Here is a 21,857-nt window from a genome sequence, read left to right on the forward strand (position 1 = left end):
TGTAGATGTGACGCTTTACTCTGTACTGTTATTGTTTTTACCCGTACTACTTCAATGCACTCTGTACTAATTCAATGTAACTGCACTGTGTAATGAATTGACCTGTACGATCAGTTTGTAAGACAAGCTTTTCACTGTACCTCGGTACAAGTGACAATAATAAACCAATACCAGATACAAGACCCTGGTTTCAGATTGACTGAAATGTCTTCCAATTTAATGTCAAATTTTATCAGAATATGATCACAGTTCCCTAAAGGCCTCTTAACTAAAAGATCATCGATTAACCATCCCCCAATTTGCAAATCCCGAATCTGCAAATCCCTCTTGTACTCTCCATAAAAATCCATCTTTCATACTGTTACTACTAATTTGGTTTGTCCAGTCTATATTGAGATTTAAAATCTCCCATAACTGCTGCATCACATCTGTTACATGCTTTTCTAATTTCTTAATTTATACTTTGCTCTGCATCACCACTACTGCTTGGGTGCCTATGTACATCTCCCAATTTTTTTGGCCCCTTGCATCTCTAAGCTCCATTCCGGCTAATTCTACTTTTTGATTTTCTGAGCCGACAGCTTTCCTTTCTGCTGCCTTCATACGTTGTTTTTGATCTTAGTGCTGCTTGGCCTTTTTTTCCATTTTGCCCATATCTTCTGGAAGTTTATTATGGAGAGTATTTCCCAACCCAGTCTACTTTGTAACCACACCCCTGTTCTGTCTTCCCATTTTCCAAGCTCTTGGTAGATAGCCCTGCAGTTTCTTCATGTGCCCATCTAAATGTGATCAGGGCTTCTGCTTCCACCACCCTTTCAGGAAGTAAGTTGTACATTCCTACCATTCATTGTGTGAAAAATGTATATTTTTTCTCAACTCCCCTCAAATCCTTCTACCATTTAATCGAGCTTCTTGTCCTCCAGTTACTGAACTCTCTTGGAAAGGAATTAGGTCTTTATGTTTAACCTGTGCCAATATCTCATTTTTTTCCTTATCTCAATTAAACCTGTCCTTAAATTTCCCTTGTTCCAAAGAAAAGAAGTCCAGCCAAGACCGTCTGTCTCTTCTCCAGCCTGGGAATGTCGCCGTGAACCTCCTCTGTACCTTCTCTTGTGCTACACGTCCTTTCTCCATCTCCACAATCAATTGTATTTACGATCTGTGTGCCCACCTAACCAGTCCATTGACGTCTTCCTCCAACCTAGAACTTTCTTCCTCACTATCACCCATTTTGATATAATTGGCAAAGAAATGAATTAAATTTAAGTCCACATGATTTATTTCTACAATGAAAATCAAGAGGTCAGTGCAACCCCACTATGCACAACCCTCCAGTCATTAAAATTCCTTTTGTCCTTTAATCTGTGCTTTCTAACACCAAGGCACCTTTCAATCCAGATCCACCTTCTCTTGGATCCATGGGCTCTACTGTCTTACAGTAAGTTTGTCAAGTGCCTTTCTAACTATCTCTGCACATTACATCAAATGCACTTATCCTCATCAACACTCCTTAACTCAAAAAATTTGATAGTTAGAGATGACCACTCTTTTAAAAATCCACACTAATTGTTCCTTTTTAATCCCTGCCTCCCTCAATGCTGATTTCTGCCACCCTCAGCATTTAATGGAACAATCTGCCTTCTATTAAAGTCAGATTGACTGGCCTATAATTACGATTCTATCATTTCCCCTCATTTTGAACAGCCATACCATATCAATAAACTTCCAGACCTCTGGCAGTTAGTCTGTAGCCAAACAACTATGGAAGTTGAAATTCAGAACCAATGCTATTTCTTTCCTTGCTTCTTTTATCCAAGCCTGGTTATTTATCCATTCTTTAATCTTTCACACGGAAACTGGCATTTTGGCCTTTAAATGAATAAATCTTTTTTCCTTTCTCAAATTTCCATATTATGAGCTTCTTGCCTCTACCCGCCTACATCTTTTCTCACCACCCTGTTTGCTATTGCAATTTCATTTTTAATTTTATCACTGTACTTTTTATACTCTAGGCTATCTGGGGTATTGAACTCTTGGCTTCCGTCATAATCTTCCCTTTCTTGCATTATACAACTTAGAATGTTCGTTGAAATCCATGAGTGTCCAGAATTGGGAGCTTTCCCTTTTCTTTTAATGGGTACATGGCTGTTTTGAACCCTCAAAGGCTCCAGAGCTCATATTCTCAGCATAATTACTGACAAAAAAAAATCAGTCTAAGAGATCGTAAAAGAAAGTTTCTACCCTTCAGAGCTGCGTATGCTCTGTCATTCATTATGTCAATAGATTTTTGGACGTGAAAGGGGCAAAAGTGATGTTGGTATAAATGTTCAGCCAAGACCTTATTGGATGACAGATAAAGTTCAAAGGTGTGGTCTCTGTTTTCTCCTACCTCTTATGTTCTTCTTGCAGAAATAAGAAAATAAACAGAACTCATTAGCTTAACGTTATAAGAAATCCTGAAGAAATACACATCTTACCTTGCTTGTTTTACATTCTCCAGTTGTAGTTACACTGATAGGGCAATTGCCGGATGTAACAGAGTGTTCACGAAGTGAAACCTCAGTCACTAGAAGAGTGAGAATATAAAACTTTATTACGAAATATAGCTAATGCCATAGTTGATGAAAAATCCATCAGATGAACTTCAATAATCTGCATAAAAACAGATCTACAATTCAAAGTAATAATTAAAGACATTCGTCAAATTATTGGAAGTGCTCAACCGACAAGATCACCATGCACAAATATACTTCTCACTAAATCTCTCGGACTGATTGTTTTGTTAAGTTTACTTGCATTTCCAACTTGTTTACGCAGCAATTTAAATCTTAAATATCCATTTAATCTGCCTAAAAAAGTTAGAGCTTGGGCATTTTGGTGTAAGTGAACTCTTAATTTCCTATAAGTCAAAAATTATTACCAAAACCTCTCAAAGCATTTTCAAGTTGCAGTTGAATATTTTCATATTTAATCACTGAAGGAGGTTTTCACAAAAATAAAAGTTATAATATTTTTGCTTTGTCATTGTCCTTTCCCAATTTTACTTCCTATGCATGATTTTACAATGAATTAAATATTTGAATAAGAAAATGAACAGAATTCATTAGCTTAACATTCAGAAGAGATTTGTTTGTTGATTATTTAACTTGACAGTTCTGCACCAAGACTGTAACCAATTAATACATACTTATTAATACATACTGGTTAAAGTTGTGCGAAAGTGAATCAGAGTAATAAGGTGCTTTAACGTGTGCATGCCTCAGTGAAGAATGTTCAAATTGATTGGATGAAGAACCATGCCTTCGTTTGGCCTCCTTACACTTGTTATACATCCCTTGTAAGGGATTAAGTGCCCAATGACAGCATGCTGTCATGAGAAAGCTCAAAACTAGCTGTGATCAACCGTAAGTGAAATGGACAGCAAGCATTATTCCTTTATCACTGGCAACAAAATCTAGACTTAAGTGATATAATAATTTCTGTACTTTCTTTAGTCTATTCCTGCAGCTTAGTTAAAAGGATATTGCTTTAGCACATTGGCAAACATATGCTATTTTCCTTTATTGGTGGAGAATGGGGAACAAATCAGAGAGGAAAAGAGATTAAAGTTCTTCATATGAAGCTGAAGAAATTGAATTAAAGGGAATAGTAACACTAGACCAGGATGAACTGCTTTAGAATAGTGAAAGGTTAACCTGAAGATTCCAGGTATCAGCCAATCCATGCGTTGTGAGTGAAGGGAACAGCTTTGAAGGATCTTGAAAGTAAAGGACTCTGAACACAGTCTGGCAAGGAAGGATTTCATTTACAAAGACAGACAGGGGTAAAAGGTAACAGAGATAACACACACATGCAGTTTATAGCGAGCGTGGGAAAAAAAATCGCAACAGGGGTAAAATACACATACACGATTAACTGGGTACATATGATCAAGGAACAGTCAATACGATACCTGCCACCCTTGATTCAGTGCAGGCATGGCTCTATGCTACCGGGAATCCTAAATAATTTCTCTTAAACAGTGCACAGCTTACCAACAAGGCATCCCTCGGAGACAAAAGAGGCTGAGCCAGCACATGTGGCACTCTTTATAGTGCTGGAGGGTCCAGCCCAGGTAGTTCTAACAGGCCAATGGCCCGATGCCAGCAAGGACAAATCGATCACAGGAGGCCAATGGCCCGAGGCCAGGTACAAAGGTGCTTAAAGGGGCAAATTGTCAGACGTGCACTGATGGGTGGGGTGGAGCCAAACCTCGATTGACAGTGGTGCGTCTTTTGACCAGGTAATGGGCAATGCTGTCATCTGACCAGGTGGGGGCAGTGTTGTCACTGACAGCCATGACCCTCCACAATACACCATGAGATCTACGTTAGTGATCTCCCAGTTTACTTCTTAATTGAGTCCTTAAAGGGGTAAATCCATGATTATTTTAATCCGAAAAGCAGGCCTCAGCATGTTAGTCATTTCACTTGGCAGGCATACAGCAGCCAAGCACATTATGGCTGATGTCCTTCTCTCATCTCTGATTACTAGAAAGGGAATAGACAGCACACCAAGAACCTCAAAGAGAAACATTGAAATGTTGGTGAATGAAACAGAAAGGAGTAATTCAAGATAAAATCAGGACAACACAACTGATGTAAAAGTTCACTTTGCTGCTGTAGGTAGAGTACAGTAAAAGTAAAGTGCTGAGAGTTTTCAATTACCTCCCCCCCCTCCCCCCCCCCCAACATAATATTTCTTTCTTCAAATTATTCTTTGAGGTGGAAACCACCAGGAATAGTAGGGAGTTCACCCAGATGGGCCCAAAGCTTCATCATGGTGTAGGAGAGGCCTGAGATCCCCACCCCTTATAGGCTAAGGAATCACTGGATGAACTGCTTCAGCACAAGTTCACCAAAAAGCAATGTCTGTCAGTCAGAGCACTTTGGGAGGTGAGTGAATCATCTCTGGTGAATTTTGGAATTTTTTTGGGAAGTGACTTGTTGTGAGCTGAGTATCCCTTCAAATGACAAAAACAAAACGTAGAATTTAGCAGTTTGTTCTCCTTGCATTTTCTTTGTCTTCTGTCAGATGACAGTCATTTCCTGGATCCCCACACTATGTGTGGAAGATTTCAAATGTGCATGATAATTGAGATCAGTAAGTACTCACCTGATGCTGGGAAAATGTTAGATGTGGTAGAGTAGGTCCCACCTGGGTGTTCCTGTTCCAAGTTCAGTATAGGAGTGATCTTATCTGAAAATGCTTGCTAATGCCATTCGCTCAAGTGTTACATTGATTTTGCATCACAGTGCTGAAAGAGCCAATTTCAATGCAATGCAATGCAACATGATGCAATCCAATTTCTAAGCACCCATATCTTCTCTGTCATTGAGTCTGCCTCATTCTATCTGTAGTTATTTCATCATCCAGTTTGCCATGTCCCATCATGGGGTTGCAATGTGGAATAAGGAAATGTTAATACTTTGTTGCATACAGCACATCCAAAAAGAAATCAACTTCAATCCAAAACCAATATAGTTTATTTGCTTAAGTTTTGATAATTATGTAAAATTGGCTAAATATCATTGGGAAATAGATGCCAACTTAAACACAGTATTTATTCTTACCAGTAATAAATTTCAGTTTTGTGTTTCCTTTCTTTTCAAACTTTCCACAAAGTCCGCAAACACTTCCACTGTATCTAGGGTGAAGTTTCAGCTGAAAGACAAAATTGATACAATATTTAAAGTATGTCCAAAATCACTTGCATAAATGGGCAATTTTTGTTTTTTTATTGTAACAACTTCACTCTCAAACTACATCAAAGATCAATCTGTAGTTAAATTTGTTCTTTCTTGGTTGTCTGTACATCCTGTTTACTATTAAATGTTAATATCATGCTCATAAAATTCTATCAAATTGAAAGTGGCCATTTTGTCAGAAGTATTTTTCAGAGACATTACAAACCAACCACTTGAAAAAATACAAGTCTGATGCTCGTGTATAGCATTGGATAAAGCCAATCCAGGGACTAAGGTCAAAAGGCAATAATTTCATTGCATTGCATTGCATTGCATTTCATAGGCAAGACAAAGAATAAAATATTTTGATAGATAGCAAAGAGAAAAAAAATTTGCATCCGTATATCTGAAATGCATACAAACATTTTATGATACCTCACCAGGATACAAAATAAATGGCTAACAAAGCAATGACAGATATTTTACCAGAAGTGACCAAAGACAACAAGAACAAAGAAACAGGAGCAGACAAATTAGCCTGTCAAGCCTGCTCTGACATTCAGTCATATCTTGCTTGATTGATTCCTTCACTCATGGTTACCTGACTTACTCAATATTTCTTACTCTTACAAGCAAAACCCTATAAATTTTAGTCAAGATACTGGCTGTGAATTGAGCCAGTATCCACTGCATTTAGAGAAGAGTTCCAGATTTCCCAAATGTGTGAAGAACTGCTTCATGATTTTGATCCTAAATTGCCTAGCTTTACATTTAAGATTACATCCCTTCTTCTGGATTCTACAACTAGAGAAAAGATCATATTTGTATAATTTTAAGGACTTTGATTGGATCATGTTTCAATTTTTTAAACTCAAGAAAACAGGAACCAAGTTTTTCCGCTTGCATTAATAACTTAATTCCAGTATCAGTCTTGTGAATATTTACTGATTTCCCCTAGAGTCCAATAAATGCAAGTTGATATCATAAATGAAGATTATCTTCTAGATAGGCTTTGACCGAGGCTCTACATATCTGAAGATCATTACCTCACTGTAAAATTCTAAACCCCTTCGAGAATTGTCAATATTTCATTAGCTTTTAGCTTGCTTCACTTCCTCATAATGAACTCCAGTTGCTGCAATTTTTCCCACTCACTTGATCGGAGACTTCCTGTCCACGCAACTTTTTGAGCTTACTTACTTCATGTCAGCTACAAATTTGAATATAAAAAGTTCTATTCCTGTATACACAGAGTATTGAAGGAGGTGAAAGAGATTGAAAATGGGGGGAAAAATAGGTCAGAGGATAAGCAGAGTGGCTTCACAGGCAAAGATAAAATACTGAAGACTCAGCAGTGAGGTAACAACAACTTATATTTAGTAAAACATTTAAAACAAAAGAGCACTCATAAAGACTTCACAGAATTATAAAAATAAATGAATGCCAAAGCAAAGAAGAGATTAGATAAGAAGTGGTCAATCAATGCCAAAGGTACAAGATGGAGTAAAGATTAGGACTGGAGTAAAGAGAACTGTGGAAGAAAGAAGGCATGATGGTGCTAGTGGATGTTACAGACAGTGGAAGACTTAAGGGTGGGAATTAACAAATAAATGCATTAGAAAGCCAGAAGCCAATGTAGGACAGTATGAACAAAAAGAGGTGTACGGGGTTTGGTATGAGCAATAGAGTTTTGGATGAGCTTAAGTTCAAGGATAGAGGGGTGCAGGAACAGTTGTGGTAGCGAATGACGAAGCGGTGAATGAGGTTTCTGGCAGCAGCCTGGTGGAGGCAGATGTACAGACAGATAATGCTATTGATATCATTGTGATGAGCTGAATGTTAGTGTGGATATCCTGCTTCGAACAAATTTGGGGTGCTGGAATTTTGAACAGTATGGATAACTCTAAAGCAAAGCCAGGTGGAACTGGATAGAATCGTTTTACGGGAGCTTGGGTCAAAGCGAATGGTGTGTTCTTCCCAACATTTAACTAGGAAAAATTTTGACAGATACAAGTCTGAACGTTGGACACTCAGTCTGAGAATGCCAAAGCAGTTAAGCGGGACCAAGAGAACTGACAGACAGTTGATCTGGATGTTGTAAGCATAAGTATGAAAGCTGATCTCATATTTATGAATTTTGTCATCAAGTGGAGATTACAATGTGTGGCTTTTTTTTAAGGATTCTAGAGGTAATATTGCTGGGACAGGAAGAAAAAAGTTCCCAGAAATCCATGTGTCTAGGACTGAATGGGTCAAAGTAAAATTAAGCAAGGACAGCCCAACTAAGTTGCATGAAGAAGAGGAGCTGATTGGAAATGGTTTGGTCAACCATATTAAAGGCCTCAGGGAGATTTAATGCAACACAGTCACTGCAAGAAAGGATGTCGGTGATATGAGGTGATCGCATTGAAATGCATAACATTCTTAAGGGGCTGCACAGGGAACATGCAAAGTTGATGGTTTCCCTTCCAGAGTATTTAGCAACAGGTGTCTCAGTACCAAAGAGTCAGCTATTCGTAATAGAGATGAGAAGTAATTTCTTCACCCAGAGAATGGTGAACCTTTGGAATTCCCTACCCAAGATGGCAGTGAAGGTTCCATCATTGAGTGTATACAGGAATAGAACATTAAGAGAGAGATTGAGAGATTTTCATAAATCAAGGAAATCAAGGGATTCGTATGGGAAAGTGGCACTAAGGTAAAGATTAGCTAGGACTTAATTGAATGGTGGAACTAGCAAGAGGGGCTGAATGGGCTACTACTCAATCTATTTTTTTATATTCTCATGAATAGTTGTTTGATGCCCATAAACATTCTAGCACAAGGTTTCTACATTGACTCAGCATCAACTGGAGTGTACTTTGTATAACACACATTCTTTTTATAGATAAACTGCATGTGGTATCCATACATGAAATGTAAAATTGTTATCCTTATTTTTGACATTTCATGTCATTATCTATGTAAAATATATTTGCTCAGATACAAGAAACATCTTCTTCTATACACTTTGGAGCAATAAAGTTCCATTGTACTGACTGATGAAATGGTAACTTCTCAAAAGCCTCGCAGAGCCATTCTTGAAAAAAAATAATTGCATCTACAAGCACACACTTTTCATTGAAAGAATATATCCCACAAAAGTTCAAATAAACAAAATAAGTTGTCATTAATTTCTTTAATTTCAAAATGAAGAAACATAAAAAACAAAGATGAATACTACATTTAAAATATCTCACCGACAATGCATCTTTACCATTCCAGATCAGGGAAATGGAATGCTTCTTGTTTGAAAATCTGGTGTTAACTCCATTACTATGAATATTGATAAGCTTGTTGTCATATGGCAAAGTAACTCTATAAAATAATGACAATGAAAACATTGAATTAAGAAAAACTTCCTACAACATATCTTTTTAATCACTATTGATGTAATGGGCTGAAATGTACTTTATTTGGCCTACTAGTGTGACTAGCATTCTGGGATTTCCTATTGTCCATAGAATTCTGCTGGATACAGATCTAATTATCAGTGTCCCGATCCTGGTGTCAGGCAGTAAGGCATGGCCCAACCGCAGTGACAACGAGGTATCAACTGGAATATCAGCCATCTAAACTACTATGCTAGCTGTTAAAGCCTTGTGGACAGTATTTAAATGACTCTGATAGTCAAAGAGACATGTGAAAGCTATTCAGACTGAAAAATAACTTTTCTGAAATGATTTTTCTTTAATTTTTTAAGAATACATTCATTACTAACAAATAATTAAATATTAAAGTAGTCCAAACACAAACCAGCTCTTACCATTTTCCTCAAGGGTGGTGACCCCATTCAATTGGGGGCACTATTTGCACACCAGCCCTCCATGGTATAAAGCTAATGCCATTTGTGAAGTGCCTCATGCATATCTGAGGCACAATAAACATCAAAAAGCTGATAGTCTACGTAACTGCGTAAGTAGTAATCAGGTCAATACCTTAGCTCATGGACCCTAATTAACTGATAACATGCTGAATTTAATAATACAGAGAATTGGACATTATAACCATCCATGACGAAGCACAGAAACAGACCTCCCCCCACTATCCCAAGTCTGCCAGTAGGTATCAATTCTCAACATATGTATAAAAGTCAGGGACTTGCTTCATCTGAATGACTGACTACCAGTGATTTTGTTGACTTTAACAAGACACAACACTCCAGGTCAGGGTACTGACAAAATGCAAAACTAAACATAGAACTAAAGATTGCCAATGCCAAACTAAGAAGTAACCATGTGATTATGATTAGTGTCTATTATCTGTTGTTATGAATGTTGGATTGCTACAAAATAGGTGTCACGAACCAGCAACAAAAGAAACACACTGAGCATAATTCAGTGTTAAAAATTATTTTATTAATCACTACTTATGATAATATGTAAAATAAAAGTAAAAATGTTAGTATGTTAGAATTCAAAAATGTTAAACCTTGAACGTTAACCCCAAAACTAAACTCGTCGTCTGTGTGTGTGACAAAGTCCAAAACTCCCAGTTCCGGAATGGTTCTTAAAGTTCAGTTCCGCAAGCCATAAGGTGAAACATGAGCAAGGGCTTCTTCAACAACCACCGTTGTCAGAAGATAAGACGTAGACGTAGAGAAACATAGAGAGAGTAAATACGAAATCCAAATGTTCCATGATGGAACCCAAATGACACTTCAGTGCTTACTCGGTAGTGACTTCCTCACCCCGAAAAGCATCCGAACCGTGGTCGTCCACACACAAATACCTGTTTCCTTCTACAGGTCAGCAACAAAGTGAACTCCACCGGATTACTTCCAACTTCCATACATGAATTTCAGTGGCAAACACAGTTATTGTTTCTCATCCATCGATAGAGAAAACAAGCAGGCTGGTGTCTCTCTCCCTTCTCTCTCTCTCTCCTTCTTCTTCTTCTAACTTCTTCAACCACATCATTACGTCCTTTATCTTCTATTGACGTAAGCACGCCCCACACACACATACACACACACTCTCTATCTTAAAGGGACTTTCACTGAGTCCGTAACATAGGGAAATGAATAGGAGATGTCATGAACGTTATGAAATGTGAAATTATTTATTTGATTAAAAATAATAGCAGCAATTAAACTAAACAGGAAGTGGCTTGGCAATGTGTGTCGAACAGTAGGGAAATTTGGGGCCAAGCATATATGCAAGTGTATGTTAAAGTGAAATTGGCACAGATAAGTATAAAGTTATAGTAACTGTAAAACTACATTTGGCACACAGTCCAAGATAATGAAATGTTAATTTTGTGTGATATTACAGGTAGTCTTTTTATTGCCAGGCATTAGAAACCAGTGGAAAAAAAACTGTACAAGTTAAGAGATGATTAGAAAATATAAAATATAATTTTATTTAAACTTAACTGAAAGTCAAGAAAACTCAGGCTGTTTGGGCCAGGAGCTTAAAAAGAGAAGAATCGATAAATAGTTGTTCTTGAATCTTTAGATAACCTCAAAAATGGGAGTAAGATGCAACCAATAAATAGAATTACTAAGCAACCAAATGGTTAGTAGTTTGTTTGCAGATTTTATCCACCTTTTTTATGTTCATTATTCAAGATTTAGGTGCAAAAATTACATAATAGGCAGTGTCAGTAGAGTGGAAACACAGTGTTTAAGGATATCCTGCAAGACACATTAAATACAGAGCCACCTGATAAGACTGTTGATCAGGAATAAGTTCCTATCCTGCCCAATCATCAAACATGAAACTCTTATTTTCAAGTCATTATACAGGAAGAAAACTAATACTGCACTATATTAGCCTGATTTTAAGATCAGTCATGCAAGATTATTTAAATAATATCAAGCCGGAATGTTAGTATTCCACTGAGCTCTAAAAATCAAGAATTTATGTTTACCTAACCAACTTGAAGTGTAATGAGCAGCATTATTAAACAGTAATTGATTCTAAATTATTTAGTGTACAATATTTCTTCTGCTTTCCTGCCTGCCTTCCATCAAGAATTAAATTAAATCAAGAATTTAACAAGATTTCATGGGCTGGTTAATTCCACCTTAAGCAGTGTTGCACTGTCATCTTGTGGTAGTGTCAGTAATGAGTCAGTTTTTGGTTCACATTATAAGATGGCATGAAATGCATAACAAAAATCACTATTTATATTTTACTATTGGTCTATTTTAATATACAACAATGAGAAAAAAATTAAAATCAATATTTTATAATAGCATTAAGTAGTTATCACAAAGTTACCCTATCAATAGCAAACTGTTTGACATTCTCTGTGGACTTCCCAAGCCAATCAATGTATCCACTGCTTTATAAAGGAATACTGTATAATTCCAAATTTTGAGAAGATTTTCTATCATGCCACCCTAACGTAGGAGTTGCTTTAAAATTGAACACTATTAAATATATTTTAAAAAAATCAAAGCTTGGGGATTGGGAAGTGAAGGTGCGGAGCTAGCAGATCATTTACCTGCAAGTCTTACAATTCAAATCAAAAGCAATCCTACTGAACTTAACTTACTCTCGGTCTTGAATCTTAATTACCCCCTCCGTCACAACAATCATGGTGGCTTCAATTTTGATGAATATGTGCTCCAGGCTCCCATTTGATCCTCGGCGGACTTTCACCTCATAATCATCAAGCCCAGGTTCGCATAGCCTGCTCATCATGAAGTCACAGGTTGATGTAACATGGAAAGCTTCATTGTTAAATGCCTTGAATGATCCCACTCCCCATGTCTTGCAGGTGTCTGGATAAAAAGAACAATACCCTCTGTTATCATAACTAAAGGTTACAAGCTAGATAAGTACGCTTGGTCAATGAAATACACTGAATATAACGTCCTTACGATGATTTGCTGTGGCTTCTGTGAAATCACTCCTTGCCCGCTTGAAGACTTGGGTAAGAACATCCCGGTCCAGATCTTATAAGAATAAGATATTTAAATTGGTGTTATTTACAAAATGTGCAATAAAAATAGGGTACTTCCAAAATGTTATTTTTGTATGCATTTAATGATCATTTTTCATTAAAAATATTAATTGTAATGAACAACTTGTGACCAGTTTGTTTCCAAAGATGTTGTATGTGTACATTTCTGCACTTTTGGATATAAACAGGTCAAAAAAAAAGCTACATATACAACATTTCAAGCAGATTTAGAAGTTTCAAAACTTCTAAATGCTATTGATGAAATAAAACCAGTCAGTCTGGCCATGGCAATTAGTTTGATGGATCAGAAGATTTATATTTTGTTTTTTTTCACATTCCACATTTTGTGGGATTTATTGCCATTAAATATTTCCACAAGTGGACATTGTATTCACAATCCTAAGGAGCGCATCTCACCAAATCCAGGGCTAAGGGGGAATTGTTTAACATTAATACAATTTTTAGCTGTGTTGTTTTGTAGTTTCCAGTATGCCTATTTTATTTTCATCTTCCGCATCTGCTACTTACAGATCTTGCAAGGAAAACATGAACTAGATACTGAATATGACTTTCTAAAACAATACCAAGGATGGACAAGGGATTTGATTTTCCATATAGGTTCCTGCTGGTACTGGAGGCACAAGAGACTGCAGTTGCTGGAAATGGAGCAAAACAAAAGGAACTGCTGGAGGAACTCAGCAGGTCAAGCAGCATCTGTGGGCAAAGGGATAGTCAACGTTTTGGGTTGAGACCCTGCACCAGTCCTAATGTCAACCATCCCCTTGCCTCCACAAATGCTGCTTGACCCGTTGAGTTCCTCCTACACTTCATTTTTGTTCTACTTGGACTGCTGGAATATTCAAGGAAACCTGGAAAAACAGTCTAAAGGGATGTCAAAAAGCTTAGATTTGGGTTACGGGGAGGCGCGGTGGTGCTGGTGGTGGGGAATGGAAACAGCGGAGTTTAGGCAGTGAACTCCAGAGTGTGAAGCCTTTACAGTAAAGAATGTTTGCCAATTGTGAGGCAAAGGGAGGACTCATGAAAGTCCAATCACAAAATGGGGAGTTGGGGGTGGACAGAAGAGAGTGCAAGAATGGCAAAGAGATAGCTCTGAAGGTGTTTAAACACAAGGATATGCAGTTTAGATTGTGAATCAAACCAAAGAATGAAGGATTATCAAAGTCAGCACTTTGGATTATCTGTGAAAAAGCAAATTATGGCTCAATTATCAGACAGATGCCCATAGACAAATCTGTCAAAGAAGAAAAGCACACAAATTTAATGACAGTGCCTCAATAACCATGCAAGATTTTATTCATTCATTTTTATCTAACTTCTTGACTTACTGATCACAAAAATGACTCTGCTGTTTTCTGATATTAACTTACCAAAACTGGATTGCGAATAGTCATGATAAACCCAAGAGCTGGCAGAGACATGACCTGTGATAGAAATAGATCAATTTTACTCAATTAAACAAACATAAAAAAGGTCAATAAGGAAATCAATCAGAACCTTCTTTTCACTAATCTGAAACCTATGTGGTAGATTCATTGTTCTTGATATTCAAAATTATCGGTCAAAGTTTAATTGAAAATAAAAGTTAAACACTTATTTATGACAAAACATAATCAACTTTAGGCATTGGCTGATACACTGCTGAATCTGAAAACTACTGTCCAAGATATGTCACCTCCAACATTAGCTACCCAAAAACAGCAGCTGACACAACAGCTAAATGTGTCTCCTTTTTCATGGCAGAGTAGCTCTTAAACACTGACAAACATACTGAAACCTAAAAAAACAACTTTTGCAAGTGTAGATCCTTAAATCTTCAATTGTCATTCAAGAGCTTTTGCCTTTTTCTTTGTTTTTCTTTCGTCATACATTTTACATTCACTTTCTTTATTCCTGATGTGACATTGAATTCTCTTTTTTAACTATTTCCTATCTATTAATAACTATCTCCTTTTGCTTTGTGTAGCAATTTTCACTGCAAAAATTCACAGGAATAAAGCAGTTAAGAAGATGGTATTTGTTTATCCATGTTGTAGAATTATGAAACATTTTATCATAAGCAGCAAATTGAAAAATACACATGAAGTGAAGAGTTGGGGACTAGTGTGGCACAATGTCAAAACTTTTGTGAATTAAGGTGTAGAAGGGGCAGTAACATCTTCAGAGTGTCCTCACAACCATCCAAGAGAGCAAAATTGTTAACAAAAAATACAGTTGGGTGACAAATATACCATATATAAAAGAACTGCAGTTTTGGCAAATGACATTGTAATTTATCATCCTTTTTTCATCGACTTCTCTACTTCTTATCACTGAGGAGGAGGAAGTTAAGGTGATAAAAAAACACGAAGGTGATGACATTCTAATTATGTCAACCTGAAACACCTATACACAAACCATCATTGAGCTTTTCTCAGTGATCATTCCTGTCTAACCCACTTTAAGGAATGTACATTATTCCAATATGTTCTCACTAAATGAAAACAAAATACACAAAGGTACAAAGGAGTCAGAGGTAAAAATAGGGAGCAGCAACTTGGCAGAAGTCTGTCCCTTGATCTGGAATCTAAAAACACGGTTCTTGAGTTGATGCCTAAAAAATACTGAATAAACATTAAGCTCAACAAAAGTATTGAGGTCCAACTTAGGCGAAATGAGACACATGGCATGAACTCTCTTCTGGCAGAAATCTACTACAGGTATTAGTAACATTTCTCGTTAATATGTTTGCTCTCCAAAACCATTTTGCAGAGTTCTGATGACATCAAAGAGCGGGAGAAAAGAGAGAAAACTGGATTTGGCAAACTACCCATTGTAAAAGACCCAATACATTCAATCTTCCTGAATGGTGGATTTGGATCATCAGATTTTATACGCATATTCCAATACTTCAATGGCAATACTCTATACAGGGCACATTATTTTCACTATTTATCCAGTTTTATAAAATATTCTAGTCAAAGAAGTTGATTTCATCTCAAAAAAACTCATTCATTGACCTGAAATGTTAATCAAACAAGGATGCATCAGTGTCCCAACATTTTTCTCAATCTTTCTATCTGTAATGTTGCATCTCAACTCCAACAAACTTCCTGTCGAACAGGAGCTACTCTTCAGATCCAGTGGGGATTACTTCAGCCACAGCAACTGCACCTCATGACCAAGGACATCCCAACCTCAATAGCTGAGCTGCAGTTTGTGTTTAAGACTAGCATTTGTGCATGCTGAGAGGTTGAATTCCAGGCCACTGCCAGCTCATTCACTGAACCTACGAGAGGCTGGGGTTTACACTCAATGTTGCAAGACCAACTCAGGAGGCAGATCTTGGCAAATGCAGATATTGATGATTTAATTCACTATCACCTTAAATGTGCCAGCACAGCCTTTGGACAACTGAGAAAAAAGGAGGTTTAAACTTCAGACCTGCGACAAAACTCATAGTCCACTGGGCAAAAGTGATTCCTGTTCTCCCGAGATCTGGACTACCTAAAGCAGACATATCAAGACACTGGAAAGATGCTGGCAATGACGTCTTTGGAAAATGCTCCAGATTCACACAATGGATAAAAGGACCAATGTCAGTATCCTCTCCCAGGCCAAATTCCCCAGCATTGAATCTCTAGTTACATTTGGTTGGCTGTGTTGGGCACGGTATATATTCCATGCCTGACATTAGATTCCTGACTCAGCGTATCCTGAGCTTTCATGGAAAGAGAGTCTTGGGTATCAGATGAAAAGATTTAGGGATGTACTCAAAAGAATTACTGAAGAAATGCAACATCCCCACTGGTAACGTCTGGCCCACGACTGCTCAAAGGAGGAAAGAAGAACTTGTAAGAAACTCACCCATGTATTGGGAATGCACAGAAACCCTGCATAAATGGCAGAAGGAACACCATCTCACAGACTACCCACCCACTGGTTAGGCATCCATTGGGTGTTAGGGACTCACTGCCCCATCTGTGGAAGAGTGTCGTTTCCACATTGGCCTCGTTAGTCACCTCACATTGCATAAAACTATAGTAGAATTAAGTCATCCTCAATACTGAGGGACTGCCTGACCTGCTGAGAATTTCCAGCATTTTATATTTTTAAATGGAAATATCTGAGGATCTCACTGTGGCTCTAATGATTTACCTCTAATAACTTTACCTCAAGTATTGAAAAGGCAACCAAACTTTACTTGGAAGGAATTGGACTTACCTTCTTGCAATTAGAATAATAACCAAATGATTTTCTTTGTTTTAAAAATAAAAAAAGATTGTTAAAAAGTGGTGTCAAGAAAGCAAGAATAAGAAAACAGCGCCAATCAAATCAGGTCAATTACGCTATTGGGAGTGACACATTAACAGTGCCAAGACTGAGCATGAATACTGTGCACATGATGGGAAAAAAAAGAAAACCCGTTAACTCTGAAAGACTGTAATAGAAATGGATTTGGAAGACTACCTGATTCAAGACATTAAAATAATAAAAGGGATTAACAGCAAATACATCCATAAAGTAAATACACCAGCAAGCTTTCAAACTGCTTTATCCTACCCAAACTAGTCACAACCCTTCATAAGTTGGAGTTATAGATATACAGCAAGGAAACAAGCACTTCGGCCCACCAAGTCCAAGCCAACCATCAACCACTCATTTACACTAGTCTGACTTCAATTTTTTTTTATTATTCTCCCACATTGTCATCAATTCTTACCACTCACCTACACACCAGGGGAAAATTAGAGTGGCCAATTAGCCTAACAACCCACACATCTTTGGAATGTGGGGGGAAACTGGAGCAACTGGAGAAAACCCATATGGTCACAACGAGAACCTGCAAACTCCACACAGATGGCATCTGAGGACAGGATTGAACTTGGGCCTCAGGCCCCCTCGGGCAGCAGTCTCTGAGCTGTGCAATTGTGCTGCCCTACAAGTTATAAGGAATGCTTTTACAAATGATCTCTGTGCTAATGATAAATGGTGATCACAAAAGCACAAATAGGTTAAGTGGTGGAGCCTGCGCTGGAGAAACTATTTATTTTTATTTGCTCTCTGAAATGTTATTCATTATCCATCAGCAATTTGGCATTATGCACAAATTCAGTTAAAAACTTGAGTAGCTTGCAATATAAAAGGAAAATATAATTAATACTTAATTTGTTTGTTTTGAATAATAATACATAATAATTGAAACAACATGTTTCCTACAGTTACATAAATGCAGTGAAGTGTACAATCCTACAAAAATATTTCAAAGGACTTACCTTTAAAGAGGGTAAAAACCCAGATCACTACTAATATAATGTATTTCATTGCATTAATTTGAGACCAAGCAGGAAACTCAAGTTACTGTTGCTGGCAAACTGATCTGTTGTTGGCTGGCTTTTATACACAAATTAGGCTGTAGTCAATCAAATGGAATAAGTCAGTGATTGGTTCCCTATAAGTCATTAATCCTTCCACCCATCAATCAAAAACCTATTGCAATCAATCATCCTGAATGCAGCACATTTATATTCATAATTCAGTACTTCAGTGGCAATATAGGAGATGTTATTTTTCTCTCTTCATATAGATATCATCAGCTTTACAAAATATTCAAGTAGCCATGAGCTAGAATTAGTATCAATGGCTAAAGAGTTAATCATTGAACTATTGAAATGTTACCACTAAGCTGTTGAAAAGGCAAATTGAACTTACCTGAAAGGGGCTACAGAAATGTTCTGGGAACTAGTGCACAATTAAATGAATTGCTATTTCTTGATTATATAAAGGACAGTCATATCAGGAAAGCAAGAATAAACAAAACACTATTCAAATCAGTTTATAATTCTCGGTGTGGCACATTAACAGTGCGAAAACTAAAAAGGAATTATGTACATATGGTGGAAAGAAATAAAAAAAACCATTTCATTTTGAAAGGCTGGAAATGAATTGAGCAGAATCTATTATTCATCCTTTCATGATTATAATACAGATGGACTACTGATATTATGACAGAGATTCTTGGTACTTCATGTAGTCTCTACTATATTCATATAATCAAGAAAGACAAATTAACAAGCATCAGAATATTATATGATGACATCAGCTGAAATCTACTAATAATTATGTACTTCTTGTGTGTTAACTTCACAGTGAGTTAAACAAACCATTCCATAACAAGGACCCAGTAACTATTAACAAGTGCTATTCATGATCCTAGTGGACCTGAAGGTACTTTTTTTTCTAGCAACAGGGCCCCTCTCCCTTCCTCTGCATGTGCCGCCTTCTTCAAAAGTTCTGCTCCAGTTGTCAATGTATTTTACCCAGTTTATTTCTGGGTAAATCACCTATATTTCAACTAGGTGCTGGTTTACAGCTAAGCTGATGAGTGTTTAGATTTGTTGGTACCTTTCAGCTTATTAGTTGCCAGTTGCATCAATAAAAATTTGGCTCAATGAAAAGCAATAAAATTGAGAAACAGAGATAAAGAAAATCAAGTCTCTGTAGTTTTTAACCATCAACCCTGCCATCAGAGCACTAGGAGGCACTGACATAGAATTTTACAAATCATTCATAGATACATGCTTTTGCAATTAGTCAATTTACAAAGCTTGAAAAAGCACCAATAGCTTATGAAAGATAATATTTGAGTGGTGAAGTATGTATTATTAGAACAGTGCCATGTAAAACTAAGAACATTGTACTTGGAAGACACAAGACCCTGGCACAATCAAGTATGTGTACCATTTTATTTCTCACATTGCAAGGACTTTTGAGACCCTAGAAAATATTGAACGAAATCACATCGAAACTTGAATATCTGGATGTACTCAAAGAATTGAAGCTCTCTTTCACTGGAAAAATGAAAGAGCTATACTTGAGATTCTTACATTGAAGAGGTATATCTTTGATCTGGTTAGGAAGACTATTTAAAGTTAATATTTATTAAAGTAAATGTCAAGGAGAATCATTTCCCCATATACGAGCCTTCAAACTCTGAAACAGATCACCAAAGTATGGGAATTGTGCAATCTATCAGAAGGGAGCTCAACAACTTCCTGTTGGGGAAAGATACCTAAAATTGTGGAAAATCAGTACAGTATTAGTAAGATTGCAGTTGCAAGTGTTACGAGCTGTTATGCCTTCAAAAGGCAGAGAAATACTGTATTTCCAAATATTTTCCACAATTTTTATTCTGCCAATCCAAAAAAAATGCTATGACTGGATGAAGTTGAATGGGGTTGGCATTGCTGGTGCATGCAGGCAGCATCGTAACTCCAGCAATGAATCATAGCTTATACAACTGGCACAGTGACATTAAGACCTTCAGCATTCTCTTCTCAATTCAGAGGCATTTTCCTTCACTCTCTCTCTTCATTTCAAACGAGCAGTCAACTGATTCCTCAATTCAGTTGATACTTCCCAACACCACTCCAAACCATATCACCAGCCATCATCCTTCCCACCTCAATCCACCAAATCCGCAACCAAATCAAGTGCCAATATTGGCTTACTTCATGCTGGTCTTCTAGGGTTCCAATACCATTGCAGATAGGGGGGCATGATTCCTAATTTGCAAGCGCCCTTCCTGCTAACATTCAATCTCAGAGTAGCATGGGGCAGAGGATCATGAAACAATAGAGGGAAGAAACTAAAAATAAGGCAAAGATATTTCATTTTTTACATTATTTCATGTTTCATAACACAGGAGGTCACCAATTGGCCTATCAATTCAATGCTGGTTCACACCACAATCTTATTCCCCCACTTATTTACCTGTAACCGATTCTCTCCCACATGGCCATTCAAGTCCCCAATTCTCCAACCACCCCCAAAGAGATAAGAAACAGTATTTCCCTGTACCCAAGTATAGAATGACAAAAATGTTATTAGTGACTAGTAGCAGTCGGTTAACCTAGTGCTACAAATATAAACTGTGACACTCATACATTCAACCACAACTTCTTATATTTAATATGGTCTGTTGTAAATTTCTTAAGGAGCTTCACAACAGCATTATCAGAACAAAATGTGCCAAAAATTAACACTTTAATGCAGGTGAAGATCAAGACTTAGGTCAGAATGAGATTCCAAAACTTGGGGGCATGGTCTCAGGCTACTTAGCAGATGAGAAGCTTGTTACTTAGAGGATTTTGAAACTTTCTGCACCCCAGAGGGCTCTGCATTTCCAGTCATAGAATTTATTCAAACCTGATATCAACCAGTTTTACTGAAGAGAAACAAGAGAAATGGGGATTGGGTGGGAATGTGGACTTGAGATAAAGCATCTGCCATGAATTTGTTGAATGAAAAAACATACTTTCGAGGCCAAACATCCAATAACTTTAATGTATTTTGTAGATGGTACATACATTTATCCATTGTACAGCAATGATGGAGGGAATGAACGTTTAGGGTGCTTTATGGATGCTGATCAACAGGCTGCTTTGTCCTGAATTGTGTCGTGTTTCACGAGAGTCGTTGGCACTGTATTCATCCAGGCAAGTGGACAGTATTCCATTAAACTCCTGACTTGTCCCTTGCAGATGGTGAAAAGATCTTGGAGTGTCAGGAGATGAATCATTTTCCATAGATTATCCAGGCTCTGACCTGCTCTTATAGCCAAGTTATCTAAGTGGCTGGCCTAGTTGAGTTTCTGGTCAATGGTGTTCCTCAGGATGTTGATGGAGGGGGATTCCAGCAATGGTAATGCCATTGAATGTCAAAGGAAGGTGGTTAATCTCTCTTTTGTTAGACAGAGTTAAGCGATCTCATAACCAGTGGATCAGATCGATGATCTGTAGTCCCACCACATTTAGTTATGAATGGTGGTAGACCATTCTTAGAATATATGTAACGGGAGAAGGCGGCTCCAACAACATCTCCATGCTCAACATGACTAGATGTGGTGGGCCTGCAGATATTTGATCTGGTCCACTGGTTATGACATCAGTTCACTGTCTCTTTCATGCTGATATAATCACTTAGCACATCTAGTCTTATATTGCAGCTTCTCAAAGATGGCATCTTATCATTTTAAGGTGTGCGTTGTGTTGCTCTTGACCGTCTGCATTGCTTGCTGAACCAGCATTGAATCCTTTGCTTGAAAATTATGACAATAGTAGGTCAGACCACAAGTTTACGGACTGTGGTGATGTACACTTCTGCTACTGCTGATGGCCCACA

At 37.5% G+C, this 21,857-nt stretch overlaps 1 protein-coding gene across 1 annotated transcript in view; it reads right to left on the reverse strand.

Annotated features, from left to right (window-relative positions):
• LOC127580572 (mucin-19-like) overlaps window positions 1–16,194 on the reverse strand; it is a 72,944-nt gene extending 56,750 nt beyond the window's left edge. Inside the window, exons 1-7 of the mRNA XM_052034156.1 lie at window positions 16,119–16,194; window positions 14,066–14,119; window positions 12,595–12,669; window positions 12,267–12,495; window positions 8,966–9,083; window positions 5,613–5,703; window positions 2,478–2,566 (exon numbers count right to left, since the gene is read on the reverse strand). Coding sequence (XP_051890116.1) covers window positions 2,478–2,566; window positions 5,613–5,703; window positions 8,966–9,083; window positions 12,267–12,495; window positions 12,595–12,669; window positions 14,066–14,119; window positions 16,119–16,194 — 732 coding nt within the window. The remainder of the gene's footprint in view (window positions 1–2,477; window positions 2,567–5,612; window positions 5,704–8,965; window positions 9,084–12,266; window positions 12,496–12,594; window positions 12,670–14,065; window positions 14,120–16,118) is intronic.
• Between the last annotated feature and the right edge of the window lie 5,663 nt (window positions 16,195–21,857).

This window comes from Pristis pectinata, chromosome 19 (genome assembly GCF_009764475.1).
Source record: "Pristis pectinata isolate sPriPec2 chromosome 19, sPriPec2.1.pri, whole genome shotgun sequence".
NCBI lineage: Eukaryota > Metazoa > Chordata > Chondrichthyes > Rhinopristiformes > Pristidae > Pristis > Pristis pectinata.